General features: G+C 39.7%; 1 protein-coding gene across 4 annotated transcripts in view; it reads left to right on the top strand.

The window, feature by feature from the left end:
- Positions 1 to 1,801: 1,801 nt before the first annotated feature.
- Positions 1,802 to 14,882, top strand: part of LOC132300248 (probable ubiquitin-like-specific protease 2B) — a 53,480-nt gene continuing 40,399 nt past the window's right edge. For 3 of the 4 annotated variants that reach the window (XM_059797260.1, XM_059797261.1, XM_059797258.1), the window contains exons 1-6: positions 1,802 to 2,235; positions 4,445 to 4,539; positions 4,632 to 4,722; positions 4,796 to 4,845; positions 11,087 to 11,278; positions 11,360 to 11,435. In XM_059797260.1, coding sequence (XP_059653243.1) covers positions 2,082 to 2,235; positions 4,445 to 4,539; positions 4,632 to 4,722; positions 4,796 to 4,845; positions 11,087 to 11,278; positions 11,360 to 11,435 — 658 coding nt within the window. In that variant the 5' untranslated portion in view covers positions 1,802 to 2,081. The remainder of the gene's footprint in view (positions 2,236 to 4,444; positions 4,540 to 4,631; positions 4,723 to 4,795; positions 4,846 to 11,086; positions 11,279 to 11,359; positions 11,436 to 14,882) is intronic. The other variant, XM_059797259.1, reaches the window with a different exon arrangement.

Here is a 14,882-nt window from a genome sequence, read left to right as displayed (position 1 = left end):
GTATTACAACATCTGATGGGATAGTTTGTCAGCGTTGCAAATGTATAAAGCATGCATAAAGCGTAGCAGACCAGTCGGTACAAAAGATTCTGTTCCATGAAAATGAAAAGCACTAGAAAGAAGTGCTTAATAAAACGGGCGCTCTTGATGAGGCCCCAGTTAGCTAACAATGATAAAGTAGCCCATGATGAGGCAGAGACACTTAATATGGTACATGCAAAGGAGCATGATGAAATGGGTGCTCGTGTAGGGACCCAGTTAGCTAAAAGTGATAAAATAAGACATATGCCAAAGAGCAAGATGAATAATGAAAAATGGTACTTCTGAAGAGACCTAATTAGTTAATAGTGATAAAGTTGCCCTTGATTACACCTTAACTTCCAAAAAAAAAAAAAGTTGTCCTTGATAAAACATATGCCTTTTATATGGCAAAGGGACCTGACGAGACCTAAGGACCTGACGAGGCCAAGTTAGCTAACTATGATAATGTTGCAAAGGTACCTAGAAATATTGATATCTTAATGAATTATGAAAAGAAATGGAACAAAAATAAAATTTTCATGGACATTATATTCTCTTATACAATTGCTCTTAATATAAATAACGAGGATCCAGAACCTCAGAATGTCGAAAAAAAGTCAATAGAAACATGATTGGCCATCATGGAAAAGAGAAATACATGCAGAGCTAACTGTATTAGCTAGATGAAAAGTCTTTGGATCTGTGGTCCAAACACCTGAGGGTGTAAAGCTTGTTGGGTACAAATGGGTATTTGTACAAACATAAAATAAGAATAATGAAATTGATATTAAGCAAATACGTTTGTATGAAAATTTAGCAGACCTGTTCACTAAGGCACTGCCATCCATGACGTTCAAGAAATTGGTACACAACATTGGAATGCGACAACTTAAAGATCTTTGGCACTAATGAGGGGAAGTATTTAATTGAAAAGGTATTGACATATATTGTACTCTTTTTTCCTTCGCTCAGGTTTTGTTCCAGTAGGTTTTCCTGACAAAGTTTTAATGAGGCAGTTCTAACCTATGCAATATTATTTTCAGACACACAAGAATATTGTATTCTTTTTCCTTCGCTCAGGTTTGTCCTAATGGATTTTTCTGACAAGGTTTTAATGAGGCATGTTCTTAGTATAATATTGTGGATCCCAAGGAGGAGTGTTATATATAGGGGTCCACAAGTATGTAAATTGTGGTTTGCAATTTGCAATTGCAGTGATGGCACCAAACAATGTTTTCTTGAAGTAAACAATTGTGATTGGTTTGGTGATGTATATAATGAAGTACCATTGGTCCATTGATGTGTTTATATCCCACTAGTTTAGTGATGTGTATGCAGGGCCGAAAATCACCTCCAGTCGCATAGTACACGATTTCCTCCATTTTGGAATGAATGGAGGAGAAACGGTCACATCGCTTAAAAAATGGGTGAAAAAAAAGTAACTGCACACTGTTAAAGTTGTATTACATGTGTGCAATAATATGGTACATTTGTGTAATGATATGATATGTGTTATATTTATCCGGCATATTGTTTATTTAGCCCTTATTTATTGTACGAAATTGTCTATTTAGTCTTAGTCTTTACTTTACCGAATTTGTAAGGAATGCAAAAAATGAGAGAGAAGGACGAAGGTCTGTGTGGATGTATTGATTGCTTCATTAGACGGCGACACTTACCACGTGTGTGTGTGATTGAGTATTCTGTAAATTGTATCTTTTAATATATGAATAAATAAGTTCTCTCTCTTCTTTCTTTTCATATTCTGTCCTATATTTACAACAATAAAGAGTTCAAGTGTGAACGGCATAATTGATGTATTTTAAATCCTCAAAATTTACGAGTAGTTATAAAAAAGAATAATGCCACATTTAGTGCAAAAATAGACTGATTAAGCAAATTGAAGAAAAAAAATCAATAAATGCATTAGTACGAATTTTATTTGGAAAATTTAAGATGCTCTCCCTGTCTTTCAAGTAGTTCTTGAAAATTTGAAGCATTTTCCCCCCCTGAAAATTCGAAGCATTCGAATCACTCACCTCTTTCATCGATTCCTGAAAATGAGGACGACGAGTTCAAGCAACCGATTCAAAGTCTACGAGTTCAATGAAGGCGACGAGCAAATTGAAAAGGAATCAGCGAAGTTATTCAAGAAATTCGGAAACCCTAAATCCGATGATTCCGCACTCACGAAATACGATTTCCTTCAATGCTGTACGTCACCATTTCAAAACCCTAATTTTCTCACTCTCAAGATTCTAACGCTTTCTATATACATACACACATACATGTGTGTAACTGTGTAAGTATTATAGATATAGTGTTATAGTATGTTTTGACAATCTGATGTAGTGTTCCTTTGAAAAATTGATATATTGGTGTTGTGATCATAATCATATAGGTTTGAGTTCAGTTCGATTTTGTTGCCGCATATGGGCATGACTGTATTGCGTTGTGACACTTTGTTGAGATAGGCATATATATAATTATTATTATTTTTTTTTGTGGAGAAAATGTTAACTGATAGATAATAAAGAAAGAACTGGGTATGTGGAGAATTCTGTCTAAATGTTAGCTGAAAAGAATACCTATTATGAGGATACTGCAAAGTGACAAGAAAGCTATTTAGATAAAGTAACTAGAATTGTTATTATTTAATATTATTAACAGTGCTGTCCATGTGACAGAGAGCCACATTAGTGAATATTGAAAATCCAATAGCTTCTACCTAGTAGATTATGTGGGCTGGAGTCTGGGTTGATATTTATGTGTGAGGATGAATTTCATCTCGATCTTTGGTATAAAGGGGAACCTCCGGGGATGTTGAGGATTGTGAGAGAGCTAAGACTAGGTAGCAAGAGAGGACAGAGGCAGCATATGTGGTGAAGACAGTAAATTATTGTTCTGTTTGTGGATATAATGCTGATTTTGTAAACAGTCCTGCACATGTTATGAGCTTGAATCTCCTTCAGATGTGTCAGACTAACATACTATGTGTCCTTCCTTTGGTACCCTTTCTTTGGTTTGTTGCATGGAGATTGTTTTAATTGATGTGGAGATTGCCGAAGATGGGTGCATTTTTATTATGAAGTGTTAAAGGAGTAAGTGATAGAAGCATCTCTTGGAAGGCTATTTTCTTTTGGAGAAAGGAATAGGGTATCTTTTGATGGGGAGGAGACCCCTATAGGGGTGTTTAAATATTCTGTGCTTAGTTGTTTATTCGTTTGGATTCAAAAGAGGAATTGTAAATCTATGGAAATTCTTCTGTTTTTTTTGGATAGCTTGAGGGTATAGGTTTTTGGTTTTTGTAGTTGTATTTGGGATCACTCCCCTTCTGAGTGCCTTCTAAGAAATTTTACTTATCAAAGAGAGAGAGAGAGAGAGGAAAAGGAAAAAAATGGTTACCTAAAATATAAATCATTGCCTCAGATGCAATTCTAAAAGCCAGAAAGATTAGTTTTATTCAAAAACTCTAATGAGCTAACATCTCTACCATTTAAAAGTGCTTTTTTTTTTTGGCTACTCAACACATTTAAGAGATTATCTTTAAAGTGCTTTTAATTGGTTGAACAAAAATTGCAAACGGGTTCATAATCTCAAGACACATTATCTGATACATATGGATACATACTATACATTTTAGAGATAAAGAGATAGTTATCACTGATATGTGTCCGATAATGACTGTATCATTTGCTATGTTATAAGATACCATACACGCGATTTATGCGACACAAATACCTACTTTCTTTGGGCATTTAGTGAGAATAATGAATTTTAGTCTTTTGTTTACCGGAAAATATAATATTACTGTTTTAAAGATACGTTACCATAGGAAGAAGAAATTTAAGTTCTGTTTTTTTATTTTCTTAATCACTTTTTTTTTTTTTTATCAGATCTGCTGTTCATTTTACCTAGAATGAATGCCTTTTTTTATAATATAAACGTCTATACATATTTTCATACTTTTGAAGGCTCATTACAATGACTATAGAATTATACTTGTTTTTTATGCTTAGTGTTGAAATTGCTACAATTTGTATAAAGTGTGATTCGCATATATAATACAATAAATTGATTTGAAATGTGTAGAAATATTACATAAGTTTTGTAACAAAACTATTTGATTACTTACTTAGCAAATGATTAAGAATTTTAGTGAAGAGGCTTATAAATTTAAAAGAATAATGGTATTATATTTACAGCAAACTATAATGATGCATGAAATGCTGGAACTTTTTTTTTTTTTTTTTCCTTCCAAGCTCCACAACATGGTCCTTGTTTTCGCTTTCCATGTCTCTTAGCTTCTCAAGTTTTTTCTTTATTGGTCTAATATCGCTGCTTTCGTCATGTCTTTCTGCTTGCTTGCATAGAATGAATCAATATTTAACATGTAACCTTCTGCTCTACAATTCCTCTCTAGTTGCACGAGAATTAAAGACAGGACAGAAGGACTCTAGCAATGAACCATTAGTCATGGAAACTTGCAATGGTGCTTTCAAAAAGTGGACATCTGATGTATAAGACTCTTCCATTTTACTTATCCTTTGAGGATTATAGATGTTAATTTTGGACGCACTCAGTAATTCTTCAATCTGAAATGTTTGCAGAATGGGCCTTTTCGTATAAATCCAAGCAATGACGACTGCATTGAATTGAGTTCTTCATCAACTTCTGTCAGTGATACTGCAGAAAATGAAGGTTTTTGTCTTCATCTTCTTACTATTTTTTTCTTTATTAATCATCATAGCTACAACTTACATCCTTGTTTCAGATCCGTCAGATGAGCAAGTTCTGGAGGATGGTTTTGGTGGAAATAATATTGTAAGCATATGTGACTGCTTTCTTTAATCAGATGATAAATTTTTTTTTTTTCTTTCCTGAATTAATCAACTAATAACTTCAGTAAATTAGGGTTTTTTAGCAAATGATATTTTAATTCACAAACAGAAAAATGTGTCAAAAGAAAAGTGCATGCAGAAATAATGAGAAGGCTGAATATGAACTTTGAGAAAACCTTTTGTAGACATGGGAAACGTGTTATACTATGTGTCACTTGTCACTTCATCAACAAAGGTCCCGCTTTACAGAAGTCAAGTGATCAATGCACAAGTTACGTGGTGTTCGCCACGTCATTAATCCTTGAATAGAAGACGGAAGACTTGAAGACCTGAGTTGGGAGCAGGACTCAGTGATTTTGGGGATCCCAGCAGGTACTTGGTTTGATGGCTAAAGTCTAGGGACCATCAAGTGGTCCTCGATCTGACTTGTAGAGAGACAGAGACAGACCATTTGACTCCCATATACCCCATCCACACCCTATCCTTGTCTCCCATCACTTTATATTCTTTTCCTATTTTTTATTATAATAAAACTCAGCGTGACATCACCCACCCTTACCCTATAAAAAGACACACCCCAAAGGCAGAAAAGATGAGAAATTGAGGAACCACCACCTACACACTTGAAGTGCTCTCTCTCTCTCTCTGCTCTCTCACCTCACCCACTGAACCTTCACCAAGGGAGTCAATGGTGAACTTGCACACTGCCGTCCTCTCTCTCTCTCTCTCCCTCTCTCTCTCAAGTTTGCCTGAGCTTCCACCTCTCAGTCCACCTTGGATCTTTGAATAAAGCATGATGTTATATACGTATATATATAATCTACATCTTCATTGCGGTATAGCGTCGCGGTGCCTTCCTCCACCATGCCATGGTTTGGCAGATTGGTCTCTCCTTCACCCCTTCATCGCGGCTTGGTGTCATAGTGCCTTCATCTCCGCCAGCTTCATCACGGTTCGACACTCGCTATCCCTCTCCATCTATTGCGGCCAAGCACCACGATCTCTCTCGGGTCTCTCTCATTGCTCCACCCCAGGGTGGCCCCTCTTAGGTCTCGCCCCTCGCTCCACTCTAGGATTTCCTCACAGAACCCATAGCGGGTCTCTCTCGTTTATCCCCTTGTCTATTTAGAGAAGCTCAATCTTTTCTACTGGTCCTCCACCTAGGCCGGTAACTTTGGACCCTTTTGTTGTACATCCGCCATGTTGTGGCTGACGCCTCCACATTACTCTTTGACAACAAAACCCACATCAACACCTTTATAGTAGAATGGCAAGAGAAACTGCACTAATTTGATTGTTATAATTTCTCCACTTACTATAAAACTCACAAAGTTGTTAATGGAGGCATCTCTACATGATATGGTCTTCTGAGTCCAAAACTTGGGTTACTAACAATCTGAAATTCATATGGATTTCTGCATCTCCTGCACTTCACTAAACTTAATAAGGAATTGTGTCCAAATATAAGTAGAGAATGGAAAATGATAATGAAGATGGTTGACAGAATGACTTTGATGTGCATAACTCGCACTGATTTTGAACGAACCAATTCTTATATAAATGAAAGATTATTTGTTAGAATTTTTTGAAAGATCACTTTTGATACAGAGGATATTCTAGGAAGGTATAGGTTGCTCCGACATTAGATTAGCGAGAAGAGGACTCAGATCTGATGAACGCCAAATATTTTTTAATCAAATGTAATGTTATCATTAATAATAATTATATTATTATATTATTGTTTTAACTGTAATGTTATCATTAATAACATAATGGGGGAGGCTCGGGGGAACTTGTCCCCCGATCTCTTGCGGAAAACAAGGCGGCTCATCCCTCCCAACCACTTACCATTCAAGAGTGGGAGAGTGCTTCTTGCTCTAATTCTCAGGCGGCGGGCCCATCTGCAATGGTATTACACCAACTACCACTTCTGGTTCCAGACCCAGACCCAGACCCAGACCCAAAAATTCTCTCAAACTGGATTTGGCTCTACAAAGAGCACTCGTAAATAGATGCAAACGAAATTATTGCATTATTATTATTGTTGTTGTTGTTTTTATTTATTTATATACAAAGAATCACAAAGAATCAGCTAACATAAAAACTCGACTTGAAAAGATGTATCCTCCTTTCACGTGTCATTTACAAATTCTGCAGTCTAATCATAATATTAGGTTTCCAGGAACTCTAAATGCCTTTGGGCGCACTTACTCAAACTGAGTTGTTTTTTAATTTTTCCCAGAACCAACTGAGACAGCTTTGATGACAGAGCCTCTCAAAGGCTCTAGAGAAGGCTATTAGCTTAGTGTTCTTCTGACCAGCTCGTCTAAGAGGCTGTAAAAGCAGTCCTTATAATCTTAATGGAATTATTATCATGGGGGCCATGACTTAGATTATAGACCTGTTTATGCAGCAGTTTGTCTTTCAGTTTATTGACACTTCAGTCTTGCAGTGCTGTTATTTAGTTAGTTGTTAGGTAGTTTTTATGAAGATTGGGCTTGACCTCTGACTCATTGCAAAGGAATTGAGTAGAAATGTAGAACTTAGTTAGTTGTTAGGGTTCCTTTTATTAGACTCCTTGGTAGCTACTGTGAATTGCGCTACGCAGAATAGTTACGGAATTAAACTTTTGAAAAATACCTAGAGGGGGGTGAATAGGTCCAATTCGCACTTCTGCCCGATTTTCGCCTATTTTAACTTTACCGGAATAACTTAAACAACCTACAAAGCAAAATAAATAAAGTAAAGTAGAGTTTGAGATGACATAGCGTCGAAACACTATTGGAAGAAATCAATCCAACCACAATGGAAACCACGGAGATTTCGAGCTGGCTAGAGGAGCCTCTACCCACCCTGAAGCCTCTGATATGACCCAGACCAACTGCCTGCCTCATCATCCTACTGAAAGCCTCCATCACAATGAGAAACAAAAAGGGAGATAACGGATCCCTTTCTCTTAAGCCCCACAAACTGCTAACATTAGGAGCATCGTACGCCAAGACCCAAAATCTAACAATGGAGATGCAAAACTCAATCCACCTCCTCCACCTCTCCCCAAAACCCATCTTCTCCAGCAAGTAGAGCAGAAAACTCCAACTCACATGATCATAAGCCTTCTCAATGTCAAGCTTGCACACAACCCCATGAACCCCACTGCTCAATTTGGAATCAACGCACTCACCTGCGATAAGGACTGAATCAAAAATCTAGCAACCTCCAACAAAAGCATTTAAGTGTCCGAAATAATCCCATCCATGACCTCCCTTAATCTCAAAGTTAGGACCTTAGCTATAAGTTTGTAGATGCATCCCACCCGACTAATAGGTATAAACTTTCTAACATCAGCCACTCCCCCTTTCTTAGGGATAAGAGTAGTGAAAGTGGCATTTAAGCATTTCTCAAAACCGACCTAGAGAACGAAAATCATGGAAAGTGCCCAATACCTCCCCCTTAACCACCTCCCAATTCCAAAAAAGGATTTGCATAGAAAAAATATCCGGACTTGGGGCTTTATCCCCATTACAACTCTTCAGAGCTTTTAGCACTTCTTCAGAAAAGTACCTCTCCAAACCTTCCCTCTCCGGATCAGCTATCGAGTCAAACTGCAACCCCCTAAGCACAGGTCTCCAACTAGAGGTCTCTATGAACAACTTCTGAAAGAAAGAAACAATTCCTCTGCACACCTCCTCCTCCTTAGACAATTCCTCCCCGTCAACTCGGATCCTCCCAACATGATTGGGCATTCACAAGCCTATGAAAGAACCCTGTGTTTTTGTCACCCTCCTTAAGCCACAAGGCTCGAGATTTCTGCCTCTTATGAAATATCCTCAGAAATAGCAATCTCGAGATTACACTCCTCCCTCCTGTGTCTCGACACCTCGTCAAGGTCTCCAGACCCTCCATACGGTCAATCTCAGCAATCTTCGTCAAAGCTCTGTTCTTCCTCTACTTCAAGTTTCCAAACACCTCCTTATTCCACTTATTATTATCTTCCTTCAGAAGGCGCAACTTCCCCGCAAGAGTAAAACTTGGAGTGCCACTCACCTATAGCTCATAAGCCTTCTCAATGTCAAGCTTGCACACAACCCCATGAACCCCACTGCTCAATTTGGAATCAACGCACTCACCTGCGATAAGGACTGAATCAAAAATCTAGCAACCTCCAACAAAAGCATTTAAGTGTCCGAAATAATCCCATCCATGACCTCCCTTAATCTCAAAGTTAGGACCTTAGCTATAAGTTTGTAGATGCATCCCACCCGACTAATAGGTATAAACTTTCTAACATCAGCCACTCCCCCTTTCTTAGGGATAAGAGTAGTGAAAGTGGCATTTAAGCATTTCTCAAAACCGACCTAGAGAACGAAAATCATGGAAAGTGCCCAATACCTCCCCCTTAACCACCTCCCAATTCCAAAAAAGGATTTGCATAGAAAAAATATCCGGACTTGGGGCTTTATCCCCATTACAACTCTTCAGAGCTTTTAGCACTTCTTCAGAAAAGTACCTCTCCAAACCTTCCCTCTCCGGATCAGCTATCGAGTCAAACTGCAACCCCCTAAGCACAGGTCTCCAACTAGAGGTCTCTATGAACAACTTCTGAAAGAAAGAAACAATTCCTCTGCACACCTCCTCCTCCTTAGACAATTCCTCCCCGTCAACTCGGATCCTCCCAACATGATTGGGCATTCACAAGCCTATGAAAGAACCCTGTGTTTTTGTCACCCTCCTTAAGCCACAAGGCTCGAGATTTCTGCCTCTTATGAAATATCCTCAGAAATAGCAATCTCGAGATTACACTCCTCCCTCCTGTGTCTCGACACCTCGTCAAGGTCTCCAGACCCTCCATACGGTCAATCTCAGCAATCTTCGTCAAAGCTCTGTTCTTCCTCTACTTCAAGTTTCCAAACACCTCCTTATTCCACTTATTATTATCTTCCTTCAGAAGGCGCAACTTCCCCGCAAGAGTAAAACTTGGAGTGCCACTCACCTATAGCTCTCCCACCAAGAAACCTTTCTCTCCTTGAAGCCCTCAGCCTGGAGCCAACTCCTCTTCCTTAGCCCACCATAGTCCAACACCAGCAGAATATGATCCAAAGTGGTTGTACCCAACGCCACCTGAACCACGTTCAGGAATCTTTCCTCCCAATCTCTGGGTAAAAGGAATCTATCCAGGCGAGACAAGGTAGGAGAATGGACCAAGTGAAAGACTTCATTCCAACGGAAAATCAATCAAATGGGAATCATCAATGAAGTCTGAAAACTGCTCCATCGCCTGGTCCACCTCTCCCCCGCTATCTCTCTATTGTGGAACGAGACACATTAAAGTCTCCACCAACATGGAAAAGGCCACCTCCTCCAAACAGAGCCAAGCTCCTTCCACAACAAATGATGCTCACCATGCTCAACTGGGCCATAACCACCAGAAAAGACCCACTGAAAGCCATCCTCCTCTTTGGAGAACGTGTTGTACACAGAAAATCTCCCAATCCACAGCTCCAGCTTGGTCACCCATCTCTTATCCCACATCAAGAATGCCTCCCAAAGTCCCTGTAGCATCCAACACCACCCGGTCCACAAATCTCCCACAATTTTCGATGTAAGGTTCGTTTCCTGAAGGCACACCACATGCGCCCCCATTTTCGATGCAAGGATCGTTTCCTGAAGGCACACCACATGCGCCCCCATTTTTGAACAACAAATCTCACCACCTTCCTTTTCTCCGGGTCATTGAGACCATGAGCATTCCATGTAATGATGCGGAACTTCATGAGCACAAAATAGAGTTTTCCCCTCCTCCTCCCTCTGCCACTCTCTCTCTCCTCCTCATTCCTTTGTAGTTGACATAAGAGATGAGGTTGCGAACCCCTCTCTCCCATTTCTCGGAAGGAGTCCTTTTCTTTCCTTCCGCCTTCCACCTTTCATCAATAGAATGGAACATGCCCATAGCCCGATCGCCTACTCACTCAAGAGTCACTTTAAATCCATTGACAGCTCAAATAATTTTAACAACACTGCCATCGAATTTTTGTATTTCTAAGGAGAAATTGAGTGGATTACTTTCTCTGGATTTAAAGTTACATTATTATTGCATTTGGGATCGAACTATTTATACAGTTATTTTTCATGCAGTTTTTTTTGGCATGTCTTTTTTGTCGACTGTTCTCTTTTTGCTTATTTTAATAGGAAATCCTGTTTTCATTGCTATTTCAATTTATTGTCAGTTGCAGGATACCGTTCTTGTTTCCCCTGATCATATTCTTTATGGAGATCTGAATTGCACAGAGTGTCTGTTAAGTTTTTCCTGCTGTGGCATTAAACTTGAGGGTTCAACTTTATGTGGAATCAAGGAACATTTTAGCTTTGAATGGGCTATTGATGATCTCATTAAAATTGAGTCACATTGGTGCGGACAGGTGACTTGCGACTGCCTTTTCTTACGCAAACTTGACATACTGGCTTGAATAATGTAAAGTTTCTTGCATTGCTGATTTTAGGTTGAAACTGATAATGTGAACCTTCATCTAAAGTCGAAGGATGCAAAAGTCGCAGAAAATTCTGATGGAACTTCAGGTAGGTTTATTTTCGTAAAATGTTTGCCTTGATGCTATTATGGATTAGCCTGTCAGTTGTCTTAAATTTCAAATAGTTGGAGACTAAAAAGTCCATTGTCTACTTGTCTCCACCAACTCTATTCCAAATTTGTGTCATTCAATGTTTAATTTATATATATATATTTATTTATTTGGATAAGTAAAGTAACATTGAAAAGCCATGAACTCCCCAAGAGATTTATAATTCCTCCCAAACCAAAACAATAAAGAACTAACAATAGAGAATTTAAGCACCACAATAGGTGTCTCCTCACCATTGAAAGACCTCCTATTTCTCTCTCTCCACAAACCCCACCAAAGGCAAAGAGTAACCACCCTCCAAGCATCATGAACTTGGCCCTCCATTGTGCAACCATGCCAAGCCTCGAGCATGGGCAAAATAAAAAAGGCATAACCCACTGGACACCGAACACACCCAAAGCAAGGGCCAACAATCCCAAGCCTCAGGACGGTGCAAGAAAAGATGGTTTACTGACTCTTCATCCCTCTTACACATGTAGCACCAATTCACAATAACCTGCTTTGTGCTTCTTAGGTTATCTATCATCAGAATATGCCCCAGAGTTACCGTCCAACAAAAAAATGCTACCTTCAGAGCTAGCTTTGGTGCACCACTCTGCCTTCCACGGGAAGGAAGACCCTTAAAGCCCCCACCAGCCTCCTATACAACGAAAGCACCTTGAACCTCCCCTACGAGTAAGCCACCCAAACCCACTCATCAGCCCCCTCACCATTTATCTAATGCGATACTCATCATCCCCCTCATCATTTATCTTATGCGATACTCATCAGCCCCTTCACCCTCCATCTTCTGGTGATACTCATCAGCCCCCTCACCATCCATCTTCTAGCGATACTCATCAGCCCCTCATTTAGTGTTTAATTTGAAAGGTTCGTGGATCAAAGATAAGATTTTAGGATTTTCCCCAAGATTTTGGTTGAGATTTAGCATCTATTGGTTAAGTTTACCTAATTGGTTTATGGGAGGTTTTCTTGTGTTTAGATATTCCTGTGAAGAACTTGGAAGTATTGATGTTACTTGTGGAATATGAAGATGTTTTGACAACTTTGTTCGATCTCGTTTAGAAGGAATCCACAAATCCAAGTGTTCCTTTGCTCCTTTCCTCTAACAGGAGATTTTGTAGGAGTCGCATTACCATATTAGTGGACTACTTCTAATGTAAATTGGCTTTCTTTTGGTAAATTTTTTATATATGTTGTGTTCAAAATTTGATAGTTGAAAATGTTGCAGCAGCAGAAGGACTGATGGTTAAAACAAGATAGTCATAATAATAAGTTATAAACAAGAAAGTCCAGAGTTCATTTTGTCTATTCTCTCAAGTTTACTAATAATAATGGGTTAGGAAGCGAAGAAGTTGACGGTTGAAACAAGAGAGTCCAGAGTTCATTTTGTCAAATTATTTTATAATGGCGTAGGCAGCATATAAAAACTAGTAAGGAATTGTAGTTCAGAATTCAAGGTGTGACCAAGATAGTTAATGGTTGAAAAGAGAGTCCAGACTTCATTCTGTTTGTTCTCTTCACTTTACTAATAAATGTAATCAACAAGAGAGTAGTCCATTTTGTCTATTCTTTCAACTTTATTAATAGTAATGGGTACAGGAATAGAATACAAAAGGAAACAGTTAAAACAACTTATCCCCAAAACTCCCTTGGAACGTGCATACATGTACTGTTAAGGTGTGCTTGCGAGCTACTTAAAGCAGATGGCGGACTCTGTTTTTTTTTAGTAAGTATTCTTTAAAGAGCGTTCAAAAGGTAGATGCAGCCCAGAACAAACTGCACAAAAACTATAGCCTCAAGCTATCCACAAAGGACAGAAGAATCTCCATAGATTTACAATTAGAGCCCTGAACCCAAAACAATAGAGAACTAGGGACAAAATATCTGAACACCCCCCCAAGGAGTCTCTACCCCATCAAAGGATCTCCTATTTGTCTCCTTTCATAAAGCCCACCACAAACGGAGAGGAGCCGTCCTCCATGTGTCTCTGACTTGGGGGCACACACGGCAACCACCCCAAGCACACTCGCAATCAACCTCTCTCCACACCAAGGATCCTCTTAGAAGCTAATGAGGCGCTTGTCCCTCACCCTAAATCGGATATGCTTGGAGAATTCATCCCAACCCTTCCGGATACCCTCCACAAGCCTACTCCTGCCTCAACAAAGAGCACCAACCGCCTCAGGACTCTCCATATCTACAACAAATGGCTCTCCTCCACAACCCATGTCTCTCCACCCCTAACCACCACAGCCACTTCCCCAATAAAGCTTTGTTGAATAAGTCTAATCTCCTCACGCCTAGCCCTCTAACCCGAACGGGTCTATAGAATACAATGGTGTCATCCGCAAAGGGCAATGGTGTCTCAGGTATGTCAACTGACTCTCATCGACGTCATAGAATATAACGGTGTCATCTGCAAAGAGCAAATGAGAGATCTCCAACTGGCTAAGGGGATCTCCGCAAATCCTGAAGCCTTTGAGGTAGCCCAGCTCCGATAATTGATCCCACTGCCTCAATCCTCTCGAACTACCAAAGAAGCCAGAGGAAACACTATTCACCAACACAGAATCTCACCGCAGAGATGCAATATTGAATCCAACCTCTCCATCTCTCACCAATCCCCATCCTCTCCAAAACATAAGTCAAGAAGTCTCAGCTCACATGGTCGTAAGCTTTCTCCACATCAAGCTTACAAACCAGTCCAGCTCAGCACTACTAAATCTGGTATCCACGCACTCACTAGCCACCAAGACAAAATTCAGAATCTGGTGCCCTCCAACAAAAGAATTCTAGGGCACTGAAATAATCTTGCCAAGAACTTCCTTCAACCTTGCTGCTAGGATTTTGCCTATAAGCACCAAGCTAATAGGCCTAAAATCCTGGATATTAATGGCACCACCCTTCTTCAGAATAAGCACAATAAAGGAAGCATTCAAAGATTTTTCGAACTGACCATGCGAACAGAGAAAGTGAACTGCTATCGTGATCTCCCTCTTCACCACCTCTCAATTCTGTTGAAAAAAGGCCATGGAAAACCCATCCAGACCCGGGGCTTTGTCTCCACTGTACTACCTCCTCCTCCTCCTCCTCCTCAAATGGCCTCTTCAGATGATCCTTATCCTCCATAGATATTGAGTCAAACTGCAAACCCCCTAAGAGAGGTCTCCGCATATAAGTGCTGATAGAATGAGGTCACTCCTATCTCCACCTCCTCCTCCTTGCTCAACATAGAGCCGTCAACCCTGATTTGCCTAATGTGATCGATCCTACGATGAGCATTGGCGAATCTGCGGGGGCTTTCTTCCCGGGTTGTAGAAAGCAAGGGAGTTTGGAAGGTTTCTTACTGTTATCTTTGCATTTCCAATAAAAAGCTTTGGAA

Source organism: Cornus florida, unplaced genomic scaffold, assembly GCF_030987335.1.
Source record: "Cornus florida cultivar Cherokee Brave unplaced genomic scaffold, ASM3098733v1 CherokeeBrave_3.0.0_Hap2_Chr03, whole genome shotgun sequence".
Classification (NCBI taxonomy): Eukaryota; Viridiplantae; Streptophyta; class Magnoliopsida; order Cornales; family Cornaceae; genus Cornus; species Cornus florida.
Note: the sequence above shows the minus strand (reverse complement) of the source record. Positions and strands in the feature narration are given on the sequence as shown.